Source organism: Triticum aestivum, chromosome 1D (assembly GCF_018294505.1).
Source record: "Triticum aestivum cultivar Chinese Spring chromosome 1D, IWGSC CS RefSeq v2.1, whole genome shotgun sequence".
Taxonomy (NCBI): domain Eukaryota; kingdom Viridiplantae; phylum Streptophyta; class Magnoliopsida; order Poales; family Poaceae; genus Triticum; species Triticum aestivum.
Genome location: NC_057796.1, coordinates 327,983,881 through 328,005,419, shown reverse-complemented (window position 1 = coordinate 328,005,419; position 21,539 = coordinate 327,983,881). Strand labels below are relative to the sequence as shown.

General features: G+C 44.2%; 1 protein-coding gene across 1 annotated transcript; it reads left to right on the top strand.

The window, feature by feature from the left end:
* Positions 1-15,500: 15,500 nt before the first annotated feature.
* On the top strand, positions 15,501-21,148 carry LOC123181814 (uncharacterized). Its single transcript, XM_044594195.1, has 5 exons — positions 15,501-15,960; positions 18,297-18,406; positions 18,532-18,903; positions 19,579-20,308; positions 20,764-21,148. The coding sequence occupies exons 1-5, from the start codon at positions 15,714-15,716 to the stop codon at positions 20,835-20,837; spliced, it is 1,533 nt and encodes a 510-aa protein (XP_044450130.1). The 5' UTR covers positions 15,501-15,713; the 3' UTR covers positions 20,838-21,148.
* Positions 21,149-21,539: the final 391 nt, after the last annotated feature.

The following is a 21,539-nucleotide window of genomic DNA, read 5'->3' as shown; positions in this document are numbered from 1 at the left end:
CAAGTCAATCTCAGTCAGGGCACTAGTCCCTCCAGTAGCTATGATGATGGGAGCTGGAGCACTCCCAGCAACTTGCCTAAAGTAGCTACTAGGCAAAGAAAGAAAAGAACTTATGAGAGTGAAGATGATCTTGATGTGTATGGCAAGCCTAGGAAAGATCACAACTCTATGGCAAACATGTACAAGCCCATACCTGATGCAGCTTTGGAGACTCACAAGCTTGGATCTATCTATTATCTGCTTGCTGGTTTGACTACGATGAACACTATCTTGAGGCACACTCTGTTTCCCAAGTCTGGAGATCATAGGATGATACGTGGTCACTCCATCAATTTACTTCATTTGTTTGATATCCCTCAGAAATTCAAAGTCACGAGCTTGATTGTTGAGACAGCGAAGAGGACAACAGCCGACCAGAAGAGGTCTTGTGGATATGCCCGACACATCCAGACATTGATCAACTCAAAGGTGGGAACTGGGACATATCTACTGGACAGAGAACATATACCCCTGAGGCCAGACTTTGAGGACAACGAGGTTGTCATGGATGCTTCACATCCTACTTGTGCTAAAGCCCAGGAGAATATTGAGAGAGCTAAGGCTGCAAAAGCAGCAAAGGCAGCAAGTGCCCCAGATGCTTCAGTTGCGAATCTCAAGATCAAGCAAGATTAACTCAGTTATCTGCTTGAGGCTACCGTGAGAATTGAGAAAAGCTTGGCCACTTTGTCTCAAAATTAGGAGAGTCTTGAAAGGATCATTGAGACAAAGATACATGACCTTGATGTGAAGGTCACTGAGATTCAGTCCATTGTGGAGAAGCTTTGGGATGATGCTGAGGACAGTGATGATAGACCCACAACAGACACATTCCAGAGTGTGCCAAGGGCACAAAGATCATCAGTTGTGTCAGTTGCCAAAGACTCCAGGACTACCATCTCAGCACCTGCAACCACTGCCACAGTTGCCCCTCCAGTGTCAACTCCTCCAGCTCCATAGACTTCAGCAGAGGCATTTGCAGACGCAGTCATCTCAATGCCGTCTACGCACACCGGAGCGGCAAGCCAGAAGACCCCTTCAAGATCTCCTGGAGATCGTGCTTAGAGTGTCGTATAGCACTATACATTTTCGAACTTTTTGATAGCTTGTTGCCAAAGGGGGAGAAAGTGTATAGATCATAGGCTTTGAGAGAGAGTACCTTTTGCCTTTTGTTGGTTTTATTTGCCTTGCTACTCTTGCTACTTTGGTTGTTTGGTTGTTGCTTCCTATGCTACAATTTGTGCTATGCTCGTGAGATACTTATGTGATCATGTGTTTGATCATATTACGCTTAATGTGTGCTTGCATGATTATATCTATGAATGTTTGTGTATGATCAATCACTTGTATCCTTGGTGATCAGTGCATGTTACTTAACTCTTACCATTTTGTGCGCTCCACCAAGATGTATGTGACATGGAAGAGTGACCCATGACCCTAATTAGTTGTGCATTTGCATTCAAAAGCACATTTTTAAATAATGCAAAATTTTAGGGGGAGCTCTTGCTTATCACATACTTCTCAAAGCGACGACGTATTTCATTCATATTATCATTTGTCGAAGCTTTGATCTATATGTTGTCATCAATTACCAAAAAGGGGGAGATTGAAAGTGCAACTAATCCCCGGGTGGTTTTGGTAATTCATAACAACATATAGCTCATTGAACTAATATCCATTCAAGTCTAATATTTCAGAAAGTTCAATGAATGGCATGGCATGGACTAGAGATGTGGACCCCTCAAATGCTAAGGACACATATTGGCAAAAGCTCAAGACTCTTCATCTCTATTTTAGTGATCCAAGATCACATTGAGTCCATAGGAAAGCCAATACTATTAAAAGGGGGTGAGGTGTTGCTTAATGGTCTACTTTGTCAAAATGCTTAGTGATGTTGCTCCAAAGCCCTCAACCACTTTGTCATTCCAAATATGTCCAAAACTCAAAGTCAAACTCGGCCCCACCGAAATTTCCTATCCGGCACCACCGAGTTCATTTGACATAGCCACTACCAGAAACTCTGACACTTCGGTCACACCGATATGGATCTCAGTCTCACCGAGATGGCCTTGCAAACTCTTTGTTGCCTGTTGCATTTATTTCGGTCTCACCAAAATTGTGATCGGTCACACCGAGTTGGCTTGACATCTTCTCTGTTGCCTTATTGCTTCACCTCGGTCTCGCCAAGTTGATGCAATCGGTGCCACCGAGTTGATGTTTGCCCTAAGCCCTAGCACATCGGTCCCACCGAGTTGTTCCAGTCGGTCCCACCGAGATTCCTAACGTTCACATTTTAAACTAAATCAGTCTCACCGAGTTCCTCTATTCGGTCTGACCAAGTTAGGTCAAATGTGTGTAACGGTTGGATTTTGTGTGGAGGCTATTGATACGTCTCCAACGTATCTATAATTTTTTATTGTTCCATGCTATTATATTATCTGTTTTGGATGTTTTATATGCTATTGCTTAATATTTTTGGGACTAACTTATTAACCTAGAGCCCAGTGCCAGTTTCTGTTTTTTCCTTGTTTTTTAGTTTCACAGAAAAGGAATACCAAACGGAGTCCAAACGGAATAAAACTTTTGCTATGATTTTTCTTGGACCAGAAGAGACCCCGGAGACTTGGAGTTCAAGTCAGAAGAGCCACGAGGCGGCGACAAGGGGGGAGGGCGCGCCCCCCTGCCTTGTGGGCCCCTCGTGACTCCCCTGACCTAGTTCTGCGTCCTATATATTCACATATATTCCCAAACCATCAGAAGCATCAACGAAAACACTTTTCCACCGTCGTGACCTTCTGTTCCCGTGAGATCCCATCTTGGGGCCTTTTCCGGCATCCTGCCGAAGGGGGATTTGATCATGGAGGGTTTCTACATCAACTCTATTGCCCTTCCGATGAAGCGTGAGTAGTTTACCTCAGACCTACGGGTCCATAGATAGTAGCTAGATGGCTTCTTCTCTCTCTTTGATTCTTAATACCATGTTCTCCTCGATGTTCTTGGAGATCTATCCGATCTAATCTTCTTTTGCGGTGTGTTTGTCGAGATCCGATGAATTATGGATTTATAATCAGATTATCTATGAATATTATTTGAATCTTCTCTGAATTCTTTTATGCATGATTTGATATTTTTGTAATTCTCTTTGAATTATCGGTTTGGTTTGGCCAACTAGATTGGTTTTTCTTGCAATGGGAGAAGTGCTTAGCTTTGGGTTTAATCTTGCGGTGTCCTTTCCCAGTGACAGTAGGGGCAGTAAGGCACGTATTGTATTGTTGTCATCGAGGATAAAAATATGGGGTTTACATCATATTGCTTGAGTTTATTCCTCCACATAATGTCATCTTACTTAATGCGTTACTCTGTTCTTCATGAACTTAATACTCTAGATGCAGGCAGGAGTCGGTCGATGTGTGGAGTAATAGTAGTAGATGCAGGCAGGAGTCGGTCACAGACGTGATGCCCATATTTCATAATCATTGCCTTAGATATCATCATAACTTTGCACTTTTCTATCAATTGCTCGACAGTAATTTGTTCACCCACCGTATTATTTGCTATCTTGAGAGAAGCCTCTAGTGAAACCTATGGCCCCCTGGTCTATTTCCCATCATATAAGTTTCCGATCTACTATTTTGCAATCTTTTACTTTCCGATCTATAAATCAAAAAACCGCAAAAAATATTTTATCTTTTGTTTAGCTTTATTTATCTATCTCTGTTGGATCTCACTTTTGCAAGTGACCATGAAGGGATTGACAACCCCTTGATCGCGTTGGGTGCAAGTTATTTGATTGTTTGTGCAGGTCTTGGTGATTTGTGCGTTGTCTCCTACTAGATTGATACCTTGGTTCTCTAACTGAGGGAAATACTTATCTCTACTTTGCTGCATCACCCTTTCCTCTTCAAGGGAAAAACTAATGCAAGCTCAAGAAGTAGCAGCTATATATACCCCTCCACCCTCTTCTCCATATGTGAGAGAGCCATCAGAACGTGCCTACACTTTCAGCTTACATTTTCTGAGAGAGAACCACCTACTCATGTGTTGAGATCAAGACATTCCATTCCTACCACAAGAATCTTGATTTCTAGCCTTCCCCAAGTTGCATTCCACTCGAATCATCTTTCCACCATATCCAAATCTGTGAGAGAGAGTTGAGTGTTGGAGAGACTATCATTTGAAGCACAAGAGAAAGGAGTTCATCATCAACACAACATCTATTACCTTTTGGAGAGTCGTGTCTCCTAAATTGGTTAGGTGTCGCTTGGGAGCCTTCGACAAGATTGTGGAGTTGAACCAAGAAGTTTGTAAGGGCAAGGAGATCGCCTACTTCGTGAAGATCTACCCTAGTGACGCAAGTCCTTCGTGGGCGATGGCCATGGTGGGATAGACAAGGTTGCTTTTTGTGGACCCTTCGTGGGTGGATCCCTCCGTGGACTCACGCAACCGTTACCCTACGTGGGTTGAAGTCTCCATCAACGTGGATGTACGATAGCACCACCTATCGGAACCACGCCAAAAATCTCCGTGTCATCATTGCGTTTGCACTCTCCAAACCCTTCCATTTACCTTCATATGCAATGTTTTACTTTCCGCTGCTACACCCTTATAATTGCATGTGTAGGTTGATTGCTTGACTTGTGCTAATTGCTAAAATTTGCCCATAACTAAAATTCGGAAAATGTTAGATTTTATTTGGTCAAGTAGTCTAATCACCCTCTCTAGACCTACTTTCCAACGTGTCGGTTACCCTTGACGAAAACGCTTTCATGTCGCGCCATTTCTCGTCATGGAAGTGGACACTTCCGTGATGATAATTTTGGTATTGTCATGGAACACTTATACGACATCACAGGTATGACCATCTTGATTCTGTCATAAAATTGTCATGGATGTACATGTATGACAGAAAATATAACCTACTGTGCAAACACGTATCATCATGGAAGTATTTTTTTAGTGAGTGCACACTGTATGAAGGTCAGCGGACGAGAGTGAGTGACGCGCATCTGCCGGCATAGGGGATCGGCACACCAGCGGCAGCCAGCAACATAGTTGGCGGTGTTGGAATAAGCCACGGCGGTGATGATCAGTGTGCCTGCGTCTGCGTGTTAGTCGAGCCGCGCACTGGTTCGTGGCCGTGCTGTGTCTGTAGGCGTGCTTGCGTGGAGTGCGTGTCTGTGTCGCGTATGAGTCCTACACGCGTACGAGTCACAGTCCCTATGGCCGTGGCAATCTGTTGCGCCAGTCGCGTTGAACGCATCATAGGAGGGCAGCCGGGGCAAGCGAGACATGGGTGCCAGATTGTGGGGGAGGTGGGCTGCATCATGCGCACCAGCCCCAGTATAAACACCCTTCCGTGATCTGAGTTTGAGATTGTTACAGAGCGACTTGAGCGACTTGGTTCGTCCAGAAATAACAGAAAACTAAGCGTTCGTTGCCTAGGTGTTCGTCGCCAGATAGAAACAACTAGCCTACTACTTCATCTACCTTGGTCCAGCAGTGAGAGTAGGGTTCATTCCCAACAGGCCGCCAAGGCACGTCTGCAACACTACGACTCGCGGTGGGCCGATGGCATGCTGGCATAATGGTGCGGGTCTGCGACCCAGCGATGGCCAGCACACGTGACTCGCGCGACGTGATGGTGGTAGATGCTCACGGCGTGCCAAGCCAACTAGGAGTGCTGCGGCGACTCCTACTGATAGGCGTGAAGCTTGCATCAGCGCACACATATGAAGAAGGTCAGCAGGCGAGAGTGGGCGATGTGCATCTGCCGACATGGGCTCGACAAACCAGCGGCAGTGGGCGGAAGCATCAGACCACGAGGCTAATACTAGGGTGGTGCGAGTAAGCACGGCAGTCTACGGAGCCAAAGCACGGCGGCGTGCTCGACCAACACTGGCTGTGGCGGCCCGTACCGGCTGCGTATCATGGAGCCTGTTCAGTAAACGGTTGCATGTTTACTGTGCAAACGTGAAACATAGGCCGGCTTACTTGAGGCATCTAGCTAGCAGCCAGTAAGCACATTTCTATGAATGTTACACAGGTATTTAATTTGATTTTCTTCATAGAATTATTTTTTGAATTTGATCAGACACATAGGAATGTCTACACACTGCCAATGCATGTGATAACAATGCAAGTTCCATTGCATGTTGTATTTTATTTATTTGATAGATTACATTGTTTTGCAAGTGCCCATATGCCAACAGAGCTAGCTTATAATGGATTTAATTAGTGTTGTGTTAAAGTTGCACTGTAGAACTTTAGCACTTAACTACTCTTCTTGTCATGCTTGCATTGTTAGAACCTATTTTGTCTAGGCCAGAGAGCTATTTAAGAATTAGGTGCAATTTAGTCATATTTTTATTTCTTTTGTACAACTTCTTCTCTAAGTAAAAATTTAATGAATGTAGAATAGTGGTACTGATGTTCCTTGTGCTATGTTCTTTTAGTATAATAGTGGCGCAATCGTGCAAGAATATTTTTTCTTGCTTTGCCATGATCGGGTGTAGGTGCCAATTATGTATGTTGCAGCATGGCAGCGGCAGTGCATTCATCTAACAACTCTTCTAGAGTTGTCGTGCTTCAGAGTTCAGCTAGTTCGATGGCGACGGGCTCCGAGACATCAACATAGATGAGCGAGGTGTGTGATAGCCGAGTCCGCCGCGTTGGAATTGACCACGACCAGATGTCTCATTGCCACCATGCGTTGACAAGTGTTGGAAAGGAGGATAAGCGGCAATACAAGTGAAATGATGTGTTGAAATAAAGAACGTGTACATGTGGGAGGTCTTGAGCCATGTTTATCACACGCTCAAGGTGTATGCTCTTTTTTATCTCCCCTTGCAACGCACAAGCATTTTTTTGCTAGTCTTACTTCTCAAGTAAGAGAACTTCCTTTGTCTTCTTGTCGAGTCGATGTCCCAGGTGCTGGGCCACGAGCCAGTCTGCTTTATAAGTCGCCCTCTGGGCCTTGACCTTTGGTCATCACGGCCCAATTGACGATGGGTCTGCTCCTTTGAGTCACCACTGGATAACCCGGCCCTGAACGGGTGGGTCATACCATGGGTTATATCCCCAACACTAGGCCTTACCCCTCTACTCTGGCATTCTGCAGTATAGTCCACAAATACAGCCCCTTCCCATTGATACCGATGCATACTTAGCTTAGATCTGATGTAAGTCTTGTGAGTACTTTGGATGAGTACTCACGGTAGCTTTGCTACCTTTTTCCTCCCTACCCGGTTGCTGCGATAAGATGACGGATCCCAGGAGCCAGCTGATCTCATCGATGACTACTACTACACCGACGGAGCCTACTACTACGTGGACACTGACGTCCAGTAGTAGTTAGGAGGCACCAGGCAGGAGGCCTGCGCCTTTTCGATCTAGTTGTCGTTGTTTTGCTCAGCCTTCTTAAGGAAAACTTGTCTATTTATGTCTGTACTCAGATATTAGTGCTTTCGCTGACTTATGTATTTGGGTCCTCATGACCCTGGCTTGTAAATAGAGCTTTATGTTTGAATTTGTGTCTAGAGTTGTGTTGTGATATCTTCCGATGAGTCTCTGGCCTTGATCGTGCATGTTATGATTAGCCCTTGCCTTTCTTGAAACTAGTGGTCTTATTAACCATCAACACTTGATGCTCTTTCTTGATTTCTACCTCTGCAGCCTTAAGCATCGTGAAAAGCTCAAGGATTGTCTTCTCCATCCCTTGCATATTATAGTTCATCATGAAGCCCTTGTAGCTTGGTGGCAGTGATTCGAGAACTCTATCAATCGCTACTTCATCCGGAAGATTAACTCTCAGTTGATTCAAGCAGTTGTAGTACCCAGACATCTTGAGTACGTGCTCGCTAATGGAGTTGTTCTCCTCCATCTTGCAACTAAAAAACTTGTCGGAGGTGTCATACCTCTTAACCCGGGCATGAGCCTGAAATACCAATTTCAGCTCCTGAAACATCCCATATGCTTCATCGTGCTCAAAACGTCTTTGGAGCCCCGGTTCTAAGCCGTAAAGCATGGTGCACTGAACTATCGTGTAGTCATCACTTGTAGTCTGCCAGACGTTCATAGCGTCTAGATTTTTGGGAGCGGGTGGTTCACCTAGAGATGCATCAACACATAAGCCTTCTGTGCAGCAGTGAGGATAATCCTCAAATTACGGACCCAGTCCGCATAGTTGCTTCCATCATATTTCAACTTTTCTTTCTCTAGGAATGCATTAAAATTCACGGAAGCTATAGCGCGAGCCATTGATCCACAACATAATTTGTGAAGACATTTAGACTATGTTCATGATAATTGGTTCAGTTAATCAAATTATTAGTGAACTCCCACTTAAATCAACATCCCTCAAGTTGTCTAAGTGTTAAATGATCCAAATCAAAACTACCCATGTCCGAGCATCACGTGAGATGGGGTCGTCATCAATGGTGAACATCTCCAGGTTGATCATATCTACTATATGACGCATGTTCGACCTTTCGATTCTCCGTGTTCCGTGGCCATGTATGTACATGTTAGGCTCGTCAAGTTTAACCCAATTATTCATCATGTGTAAAATTGTCTTACACCCATTGTATGCGAACGTAGAGTCTGTCACAGACGATCATCATGAGGTGCTTCAAAACGATGAACTTTCGCAGTGGTGCATATTTAGGGAGAACACTTTTATCTTGAAATTAAGTGAAGGGATCATCTTATAATGCTACCTTCGTCCTAAGCAAAATAAGATGCGTAAAAAGGTAAACATCACATGCAATCAATATGTGACATGATATGGCCATTATCATCTTGTGTTTTTGATCTCCATCTCCAAAGCACCGACATGATCTCCATCGTCACCAGCATGGCACCATGATCTCCATCATCGTGTCGTCACATGGTTGTCTCCGCCAAATATTGCTAACGCATAGCGATAAAGTAAAGCAATTACATGGCATCAAATCATTGACACGCAGGTCATACAATAAATTAAAGACAACCCTATGGCTCCTGCCAGTTTTCGTACTCATCGACATGCAAGTCATGAACCTATTACAAAACATGTTCATCTCATACATCAACATATATCACATCACGTTTTGGCCATACCACATCACAACATGCCCTGCAAAAACAAGTTAGACGCCATCTACTTTGTTGTTGCAATTTTTACGTGGCTACTAGGGCAAACTATAAGAACCGTTCTTATCTACGCAAAACCACAACGGTGATATACAAGTTGCCTTTTAACCTTCTACAAGGACCGCTGTTGTTAAATCAGATTCATCTATGGTGGGAGAGTCGGAGAGACAGACACCCGCAAAGTCACTTTTATGCAATACAAGTTGCATGTCAGTCAGTGGAACCGGTCTCTTGTGTGTGGACAAGTAAGGTTGGTCTGAGCCGCTTCATCGCACAATACCGCTGGATCCAAATAAGACAAAGGAAGTAAGCAATTTGAACATCAACGCCCACAAACTCCTTTGTGTTCTACTCGTGCATATACATCTACGCATAGACCTAGCTCATGATGTCACAAATGGGGAACGAAGCATGAAAATAAAATAAAAATCCTATGAAGACCCAAGATCTAATCTAGGAGGTGCAAGGCAACGAGAGGGGAGTATGTCTACATACCCTTGTAGACCGAAAGCGTTAGCGTCGTAATGCGTTGATGTAGTCGTACTCTTCACGATCCAATCATGATCCAATCCGATCTAGTGCCAAACGGATGGCACCTCCGAGTTTAGCACACATATAGCTGATGACCCACAAGTATATGGGATCAATTGTAGCCTTTTTAATAAGTAAGAGTGTCGAACCCAACGAGGAGCAGAAGGAAATGACAAGTGGTTTTCAGCAAGGTAATGTCTGCAAGTGCTGAAATTGTAAGTAATAGAGTAGTTTGATAGCAAGATAATTTGTAACGAGCAAGTAACGATAGTAGTAACAAAATTGCAGCAAGGTAGCCCAATACTTTTGAGGCAAATGACAAGCCAAAACGGTCTCTTATAATAGGCAAAGCGTTCTTGAGGGTACACGGGAATTTCATCTAGTCACTTTCATCACGTTGGTTTGATTCATGTTCGCTACTTTGATAATTTGTTATGTGGGTGGACCGGTGCTTAGGTGCTGTTCTTACTTGAACAAACCTCCTACTTATGATTAACCCCCTCGCGAGCATCCGCAACTACGAGAAAAGTATTAAGAATAAATTCTAACCATAGCATTAAACTTTTGGATCCAATCGGTCCTTTACAGAATAGCGCATAAACTAGGGTTTAAGCTTCTGTCACTCTCGCAACCCATCATCTAATAACTATTCCACAATGCATTCCCTTAGGCCCAAATATGGTGAAGTGTCATGTAGTCGACGTTCACATGACACCACTAAGGGAATCACAACATACATACTATCAAAATATCGAACACATATCAAGTTCACGTGATTACTTGCAACATGATTTCTCTCGTGACCCCAAGAACAAAAGTAACTACTCACAAGCTATAAACATTCTCAAGATCAAAGGGGTATTAAATAGCATAATGGATCTGAACATATAATCTTCCACCAAATAAACCATATAGTAATCAACTAAAAGATGTAATCAACACTACTAGTCACCCACAAGCATCAATCTATAGTTCCGGTACAAAGATTGAACACAAGAGATGAACTAGGGTTTGAGAGGAGATGGTGCTTTTGAAATTGTTGATGGAGATTGCCCTCCCCAAGATGGGAGAGTTGTTTGTGATGATGATTTCCCCCTCCGGGAGGGAAGTTCCCCCGGCGGAATCGCTCCGCCTGAGGGCAAAAGTGCTCCTGCCCAAGTTCTGCCTCGAGACGCCGGCACTCCGTCCCGAAAGTCCTCTCCTTATTTTTCCTAGGTCAAAATGACTTATATAGCAGAAGATGGGCACCGGAGGTGGGCTGGGCTGAGCACAACCCACCAGGGCGTGCCTGGGGGGCCAGGCCGCCCTGGTGTCTTGTGCTCACCAGGTGCTCCCCCCTCCGGTAGTTATTTGCTCTAGTATTTTTTATTTATTCCATAAATATTCCTCATGAAGTTTCAGCTTATTTGGAGTTGTGCAGAATAGGTGGCCTGACATAGCTTTTTCAGGTCCAGATTTCCAGCTACCGGAGTTCTCCCTCTTTGTGTGAACCTTGCATATTATAATAGAAAAGGCATTAGAATTACTCCAAAAAGCATTATTATGCATAAAAACATTATAAATAACAGTAGGTAAACATGATGCAAAATGGACGTATCAACAGCTCGGCGATGTCCTCTCCTTCTTGATCCAACAAGTGAGGGAGAGGAGGTATATGAGATCTGAACCAACATGACGGCGTGGTGGTGATGGTGGCAGCGGAATTCCGGCAGGGCTTCGCCAAGCACTGACGAAACGAGGAGGAGGAGTAATGGGAGGGAGACGAGGCAAGCCGGAAGGGCTGGCTGCCCCCTGCGCCTTCCCACTATATATAGGGGTGAGTGAGGGCCGTGCTAGCCCTAGCCCCCTACCAAGGCAGGGGGCGGCGGCCAGGGGGGAGGAGTGCCCTCCAAGCCAAGTGGAGGCCCCCCCCCTTCGGGTTTCCCTTCCCCAGGCGCATGGGCCTTGTAGGGGCTGGTGCACCTAGACCAATAAGGCCAGGGCACCCCTCTACATCCCATGCTACTGTATGGGACATGGTGGAACCCTTTACGAACTTCCGGACCCCTCCGGAGTTCTCCGGAACCTTCTGGAAGCTTCCCGGTACAATACCGGAAAAAACCCGAACTTTTTCCAGAACCCCGACAACAACTTTTCATATATAAATCTTTACCTCCGGACCATTCTGGAGCTCCTCGTGATGTCCCAGATCCCATCTAGGACTCTGAACAACCTTTGTACTTTCCACTATTAATATCTCAATACTACCCTAGTGCTACCGAACGTTAAGTGTGCGACCCTACGGGTTCGAGAATCATGTAGACATGACCGAGACTCCTCTCCAGCTAATAACCAATAGCGGGAACTAGATGCCCATATTAGTTCCTACATATACCACGAAGATCTTTATCAGTTGAACCACAATGTCAAGGATTATGTGAATCCCGTATGCTATTCCCTTTGTCCGGCGATATGTTACTTGCCCGAGATTCGATCGTTGATATCTCCATACCTAATTCAATCTCGTTACCGGCAAGTCTCTTTACTCGTTTTGTAATACAAGATACCATGACTAAACTCATTAGTCACATGCTTGCAAGCTTCTTGTGATGTTGTATTACCGAGAGGACCCAGAGATATCTCTCCGTCACACGGAGCGACAAATCCTAGCCTCGATTCATCCAACCCAACAAACACCTTTGGAAATACATGTAGAGCACCTTTATGATCACCCAGTTATGAAGTGACATTTGATAGTACACTAAGTATTCCTTCGATATCTGGGAGTGGCATGATCTCATGGTCTAAAGAACTGATACTTGACATGAAGAAAGCTATAGCAAATAAACTAAAGTGATACGATCTTATGCTAAGCTCACCATTGGGCCTTGTCCATCACATCACTCTCCTAATGATGTGACCCTGTTATCAAATGACAACTCATGTCCATGGTTAGGAAACCTTACCCATCTTTAATCAACGAGCTAGTCTAGTAGAGGCTTACTAGGGACACAGTATAGTTTATGTTTTCACACATGTATTTAAGTTTCTGATCAATACAATTCTAGCATGAATAATAAAAAAATATCATGAACGGTAAATATGATAATAACCAATTTATTATTGCCTCTAGGGCATATTTCCAACAATTTATTAGTGTCTTAGTCGATTGCCTTGGCCGTCTCCGTCATGGTATCTTAGTTCGCCTCCTCCACGAAGTCCTGGTGCCCCCGAGGCCCCCTCGGTAAGACAATCGAGGTCGACAAGTTTATGGAAGTCGATGCCACTGTATGTGGGCCCTTCTCATAGTCCTTCCTGGGTTTCTATGACCCAAATAAGGAAAACATGATGTAGTAAAGTTGGTAAATCCACTTTCCCTTGACACACGGGACGCACCGGCGTGCCAGTGGCGTATAATACGTCTCCAACGTATCTATAATTTTTTATTATTTCATGCTATTATATTATCAATCTTGTATGCTTTATAGGCCATTTTATACCATTTTTGGGAACTAGCCTATTAACTCAGTGCCTAGTGTCAGTTCCCGTTTTTTGCTATTTCTTTGTTCTGTAGAAGAATCATACCAAACAAAGTCCAAACACGATGAAACTTTACAGTGATTTTTCATGAACCAGAAGAGACCCTAGAAGCTCCGAGGGAAGGCCAAAAGATCTACGAGAGGGCCACAAGCTCACATGGCGGTCTCTTCGAAGACCTATTCGATGTAATTCTTGCGGTGTGTGTTTGTTGGGATCCGATAAATTATGGGTTTATTATTAGATTGTTCATTGAAAGTAATTGAATCTTTTCTGAACTTTATTATGTGTGATTATTTTATAGCCTTGTATTTCTCTCCGGTCTATCTGTCTATCTCTCTGGCCAATTACATCGATTTATCTTCGGTGGGAGATGTGCTTGGTAGTAGGTTCAATATTGCGGTGTCCTTACTCAGTGACGGGAGGAGTTGCAAGGTACGTATCTATATTGTTGCTACTAGGGGTAAAATGATGGGGCTCGATAATATTAATTGCTCTTGCTTTGTCTACATTATGTCATCATGCTTCAAGCATTACTCTGTTTGTTATGAACTTAATACCTTAAGATGCATGCTGGATAGCGATCGAGGGGTGGAGTAATAGTTATAGATGCAGATGGACGTCGGTCTACTTGTCTCGGATGTAATGCCTATATATTGATCATGCCATGGATATCGTCATAATTATGCGTTTTCTATCAATTGCCCAACAGTAATTTGTCTACCCACTGTATTATGCTCATGGGAGAGATGCCTCTAGTGAATGCTATGGGCCCCGGGTCCATTCACTTTATATTTACTAAAACCCTAAAATTACTTGCGGCAATTTTATCACTTTTATTTTCCTTTTTATTCATCTATCTAACACTATCAGACTTAATCCTTGCAATTAACGAGTACAAGTGGATTGACAACCCTCTTGCCCGCATTGGGTGCAAGTATTTGCTTTGTGTGTAGGTACTACTTATAGGTTTTGTGTGGCGTCTCTTATTGGTTCGATAACCCTTGGTTCTTAACTGAGGGAATACTATCTACTACTATACTACATCACCCTTCCTCTTCGGGGAAATCCCAACGCCTATCACTACTAGCAGCGTCCCTCGCAACACCATCATTACAACACAGCCATCGACCCACTCAGTATCATCGTCCAACTCCCAATGATGCCCCACAATAGGGCTTTCCCTTATTGGCCAGCAGTACCGGTTGTCACTCGCAGTAGCAAAGGCACGTGCCGACCCCCGGACCACCGACACACCATCTGCAAAGCAATAGATAACATGTCGGTGAGCCCCACACCTTGCAACGCCGAGTGTCGTCATCACGCGGAACACCTTGCAAACACAGAGGGGCTCCTAGCACACATCATTGACGCACTATCGCAACAGTGAACAACACGCCAAATGTCCCCCCTCCGACCTTCCAACACCGAGTGCCGCCTTGCAACACTGGTGGGGAGGCTTGCATCAATCCATGGCGAACGACGAGTCAACCTGCAACATCGACACAAGCCGCAGTGGATGTTCTTACAGCACAGTTGTCTTCCCTCGTAGTAGTGGCATGGTGAGCTCCGCTGACTAGATGTGGAAGGGATAATGAGAAGAAAAGGGGAGCACGCCAGCGATGCAGGGAGGTACTTGCAACATTAGAATAGCGACGACGGCTTGCATCCATGGTGATATTCCCTTGTTGCGCACGACGGCAAAAAGCTTGTGGCGCGTGAATCATAAAAAAACGAGTCTAATCATGATGATGAGGGAAAGAGAGTAAATAGGAGAATGTTTGGTGCTACCGAGGCCCAGGTGCTACTGTGATACAGGCTCCTGGGCCGTCGGATTCTCAAATCGAACGACATCTGGAAGCTGTTGTATCTGCTGGATCTATGCTCAATTTTCGGACTCCTAAAAGGCTTTTTTGCAAATGTTTGCAGAGTTCTTAGGAGCCATCCAATCTGAGAATCCGACGGCACATGAGTCCGTATCACGGTAGCACATAGGCCTCGGTAGCACCGGATATTCTCCTAGAAATGAAGGTGGCTCCTGGATGATTCGACGCGTGCTACGTGAAGGATGCACGGGGACGCGTGGCAAAGACGGACAACACTTGTGGCATCGTCAACTGATGGATTAGAAACGTTTTCCTTAAAGTTGTAATTTTGTTTAAGAAAACATATAAGGATTTTATTTATCACTAATAATGACAAGCTAAAATTATTTACGCTGTCAGCAGACTGCGCAATAAATGCAGCGGCCAGGCCATCACCCCTTGTCCTCGCACGCACGCGCACGCAGCCTCTCTCTCTCCCACCATTTCCACTCCACCACCACCCCACCTCCTCAGTCCTCACCCGTGCGCGCCGCACTGCTCTGCTGTGCTGTGTAGCATACGCGGCGACGCCACAAGCCCAAACCCTAGCCAGCCTCACGTGGGTCCCGTCCCCGCCCCTGCTCTGCTCCACCCGGCGGCAATGGTGGCGGGCGGTGATGCGTGAGGGCGCGCGCCATGGGAAAGGCGGCCGGGGGGCAGCGGGAGCAGCCGCCGGGGGCGGCGGCGGAGGGAGGAGGAGAAGGAAGAAGAAGAGGAAGAAGCTGCAGCGGATGCCGCCGGTCCGTGCGGCCGCAATGCGTGGCCGCGCTCCTTCTCGGCGCCGCCGTGCTCCTCTCCGTCCTGTTCTGGCTGCCGCCCTTCGCCGGGCGCCACCGCGGCCGCCGAGCGGGGCCGCCGGATCCCCCGGGGGACGCGCTCGCAGGTCAGCTCGCATTGCGAGATCTCGGCCACCTTCAGTTTTTAAATTGCTTAGTTTTTAAATCGATCTCGTTGTGTGGACGCCAACGCCACGAGTAGTGACTAAATCAGCGACTAGACTTTGGAGATTCGCGAGTGATTCAAGCAAAGTTTGCGCCTCTGAGAGTAAATATGAACCAAAATACTTGCATCTGGTAGTTCTTTTATCTGTTTCCTTTTTTCTTCAATACATGTTTTTATTAGCTTCTGCCAGCCCAAATTCGGATACATACGGTATAACACAGTTATCTACTAGGTGCTATTCTTGCCGGTAAACATGATAGGAAATGTCGGCCAAACCACCAGACCTTCTTTGTGCCAATTTCGGCCAGCCTGGATGGCCGCTGAGTTGCCACATTGTGTTCACTCAGTTTTTTTTCCCTATCTGGAAAGCAAACAATTTTTTTAGGGTGCTCATGGTGGCGCTTCTAGGGGAGTTTCTGGTGCATATTTGTGAATTTTTTTTCTTCGTTACAGTGGAGCTCAATGTGTGAACGATGCGTGCATTTAGTTATTAATGTTAGCTTACAAAGGTTTAAAATCAGTTGTGGTGTATTCTCTTATTGTATTGCCTCTAGAACTATGGTGGAGGAAAAGAATAAACCCATTTTCTTAGTACATGCTGCAGTGGGAGTTTTTTGTGTATTGAAGATCTGGGTATTGATATATGCTTGAGCTAGCGGTAGGAGAACTAAAAATGGGCCTTGTTGGCTATCTATGGTATTTGTTGTTCATGAAAACATCGTTTTATAGATCCTAGTTCTTGCCAAAAAATTATTGAAAGGTCACATTAGAAGATCATGGCAACTGCATAGAAATACAAGATTTTACCGAATAGTTATGTATCGATGTTATGACATCCTGACACGATTTTCAGTTTAAGAAACGGCAACGTTTCATGGGCCGGTGAGATAATATCCCGACAAAAATTGCCATAAAAGAAAGGCAACACCTTTTGGATAGATTAGATCAATAGATAACGTTAGACTTCCAAGATCATGACAAAAGTTGCCGTGAAAACGTCAATGCTTTGCCGAATAGACTTGTTCACGACAAAAAGCTGCGATAGATAAGGAACTCCTTTTTCAATGGTGATGTTATAAAGTCCAAATAAAAAAATTGTGCAAGAAAAGACAACAGTTTAATGACGGGTTATGTCATGAGGTCCCAACAAAACTTGCCGTGGTAGAAGAGTCAATACTTTACGTAATGGTGACGTTAGAAGACTCGACAAAAAGTGCTTCCTGGAAAAAAGATTACTTATAAATAGTGATGCCTGAAGTTTCCATGCCTTAACAAAAACTGCCGTGATAGAAAAGGCGAAAGTTTATAAAATGGTGGCATTAGAAGTTGATGTTAGAAATAAGTTTCCCTTCATATATGGAATGGTGGTAGCTATATTGAACTGATGGAAGTGATTATGTCAGCTCTTGGAGATATAATTTTGATGTAAAGAACCTTTGAGGAGAGTATGGTCAATGCACGGAAGTGTGAGTTCGCTAGTTCAGTGTATGGCTGTATGCATAATTTTGTCTACAGTGAGCTCTAATCTTTCAGGGAATCAGGGAAATAGATTGAAACATTGAAATAATTGGGTTGCTATATGCAAGAAAGGGTATTATCAGTTTTAAGAATACCAATTTATAAATGAAACGAACACCTAGGGCATCCAACAAATAGCAAGGTCTTAGTTATGATACTAGATATTGTGTGAAACCTGTCTAAGTAGCTTTGATCACACAAAAGTAGAAAAAATGGAACATGGTCCTTCTACATTTGCATCCACATGATGGGGCTAGGAGAAAAAATGCCTTGAATCTTATTTACAAATATGGGGCATGTTTGGTTGGCCTCCATATTTAGTCACACTATTGTGCCACAAGTGCGGCATGCCACAGTTTTTGTGGTGGCCAAATTGGTCGCCACACTTATGGCAAAAGTTGGCTAGCAACCGAGTCTATGGCAAGTGAGGTATGTGACTAAAAAAGTGTGGAGTGCCACAGTTGTGGCTGTAACCAAACGGTTGCCACAGTTTGCCACACTTGTGGCACAGAAGTGTGGCAAAGTGTGGATGGCAACCAAACATGCCCATGACCTTTAACAATCATTAATAGTTTAATACTCATGTCCGCTCAGTTGAGGCAATGTCTGTCTCTTTTACTTGTTTACTTCACTAATGATTCCCATTTTGACTTCTTGAGAACTCGTGTGTTGTGATCTTTTCTGTTGAGCTCTAAAATAAATATTTCAGCATGACATTATTGAGAATATTTGACAATTGAAGTACTCCTCTTTTTGCAGCTGATATAGTGGCAAGCTTTATGCTACAAAAGACGGTGTCAGAGTTGAATGAAAGTATACCTAAGCTTGAGTTTGACATCTATGAGGAAATTGGCATCCCTAACTCTACTGTAAGGCAGAAATGCTTCACTTTATTTATTTACTTCATGTTTTTTTTTGCGAATCTTCTTCCTGTCATCTACTGTGTGCCCCACAATCTGTCAACGCAATTCCTGATTCCTAAATGATTGTACAGGTTGCTGTAAATTTTCTACAACCATCAGGTGCATCAAACTGGACAAATGTCATCTTCAGCGTTGTGCCTTATCCAAAATACTCAACTATGTCATCAACATGGTTGAGCATTCTTAGGTCTCATTTCATGTCCTTGGTTGTACAGCAGTCAACACTCCAATTGACAGAGTCGCTGTTTGGGAACTCATCATTCTTCGAGGTGCTTAAGTTCCCTGGAGGAATAACCATTATCCCTCCGCAAGCTGCTTTTCTTGTGCAGAAGCCTTATGCATCTTTCAACTTCACTCTGAATTTCCCAATCGACAAGGTACAGGATAAAACAAATGAGTTGAAAGACCAAATGAGGGCAGGACTACTTCTCGATACCAATGAGGTTGGTGCTAGCCTCTGGTTGAGTTCTATTTAATATTTTCCATTCTAGCAATAACTACCATGTCATGTTAGTTTAGTTTTACACACTTGTCACCACCAAATTGCTGTAGAACCAAATCTGAAAGGTTGGATGCTTGTTTTTTTTTTTTTTTGAAAGGAATGCTTGCTTCTTGTTATTTGTCTTGTTTCGATTCCTGCGTCCGCATGTGTATGCAAAAGCAGAACAACCATGTACATGACCACATAAAATTCATTTTATACTCATGTACCTGAACTCCATGTCCTCTGAGTAGTTTCTCTGCTAGGGACAAAGTACACCAGGAATATTGTGTTTTTGTATACATGTATGGCCGTATGGGCGAACATGCAAGAAACACATATGGGATTTTTTTCCTTTCCATTTTCCTATTTTTGTAGGGTTAAATATTAAGAACGAAAAGAACATACTTATATGCAATATAAATGATCTAACACAGCAATCAATACTCAATAGCAGTACGACAGTATGGGTAGAGATCGTAACTTGGAACTCCATACTTGCCCTAAGACTCTTATTTTGTTGAACGTTCCAAAATGTTGGACAGGGAAGCGTGATCTTCCAAGGTCATAATATGTGAAGTGAATATTATATGTTACTTTTGTTTTTTAGTTGATCCCCTGTTCACATGCTTTGCAGATCCTCTATATCAAATTGACAAATTTGGAAGGTTCAACGGTTGCTCCTCCAACAGTTGTTCGGTCCTCCATTATTCTAGAAGTTGGGAATCACCAGCCTTCCCCTCCAAGAATGAAGCAGTTGGCACAAACGATTGCTAATTCATCTTCAGGAAACTTGGGACTAAATCACACTGTATTTGGCAAAGTAAAGCAGATAAGTCTTTCGTCGTATCTGCGGCATTCTTTGCACAGCGGGAGTGATAGTGATGCACCAAGCCCCGCACCCATGACTCATGAAGATCATCGCCGTCACCACCATAATCATCACCACCACCACCACCACCACCACCATAGCCACCACCGTAGTCATGAAGTAATTAGGCATTTGCCTCCATCTCCTGCACCTGTACATCCTCCTGTGGAACAGCCCAAATATAGATCTCCATCCCCATCTGGTTATTCATATGGATACACCAATAAGCCAAAAAATAAGGCTCCTGTGGCCCCAGCGGCTGAGCCAGTAGTTAGGAATCATCATTATGCTTCCCCTCCCACCATGCCTCATGCAGTGTCACCATCTTCTATCAGTCCATCACCTTCTGCTCGTCACTCTACAAATATTCCCAACAGGCACCATAGTTCCCCTGCTCCATCTCCAGCAAATGTGAAGCCCCCGCTGCATACAGTGTCTCTTGCTCATGCGCATCATCCTGCTCAAGTGCCAGCTGTGGCCCCTGCTCCCAACACATGTGAGTCTTTTCTCTCTTCTCTCATTTCCGCAGCTGCCAGACATTGCTAATATCAATCAACATTTATCAAGGCTTGGAGTTGGTAGATTATTCTACAGAATAGCAGTTTTATTCCATGCAGACCTCAGCGATCAGTTTTTATGCTTGTCACTGCAAATTGAGTGATTTACTAAAATGATTTGGTGTACTGTGATGCTATACGAGTCCATGTAAACTGCACTGCTATGTCAGCGGTACTTATGAGACTAGCTAGTAGCTTAATCCTTTTCTAAAAAAAGCTAATAGTATCATCTTTGTTCTCTGTTTCAAAAATTTTATTCATGCTAGGAAATTTTTCATCCTGCTATCTGTGTTGTCATGTGTAAACTATCCAATTATACATCCTGATACCTACCTGTCATGTAAACTAGCATATCCTCTCCTGCTACTTACCATCCGCTGTTTTGTTATTACAGCATTTGCCACCCGAAGGCATTCCTGTCAATGGGCACTTGCGATCCTACTGTGCTTGCTGGCGGGTCTACCATGACAGAGCTGGCTAGCATGCTGAAGGCAGTCCAAAATAATAATAAAAAGCCTTCAAGAGCTAGCATGCTGTTTTCAGGAGGTCGCATTAGGCGTGAAAAACTGCGCACCCTATGAGCAGGGGGTGTTTGTTATAGCATGTAAATACTGGTGTTGGGGTATAAGGCAGGCAACTGGGCATCTCTGTGTATAGTGGTCAAAGCCAGAGGCGGCGGGCCCTTCAGTGTCGTTGCACATGTTTTGCCCAGTCTTGCTGTGCAGTGGTGAACAAAAGATGATGGAATCCAGTATAAAAGTTTATACTGTTTGATATCAGCGTATAGCGGTTGCCTCTGGTTCAAATTCTCAGGGGTTCAAATTTTGCGTGGACCGATAGATTCTCGATGATTATCCCGAATAGTAAACCTGAGCATTAGAAGGTGTGATGATGTGTTTTGACGACACATTGCGCCTTGAATTTGGCACCCTACATGATCATTCTGACAAACCAGGGTTCCAAACCCCTGATGGCCGTTGCAGGGATTTCCAGGCAAGCCATTTTTGGCCGGCTGGGATTCATCTGAGCATGTTTCCAAATTTCACTTGGGATCTAGGAAATTTGTGTCTGAAAATGTGTTTTTTTTTTAATTTCTTTCGCATGACCGGCAATAGCATATGGTCGGTGCAAAGGAGCGTGAATGTGAGCTTCATTTCAGGTGAAGCACCA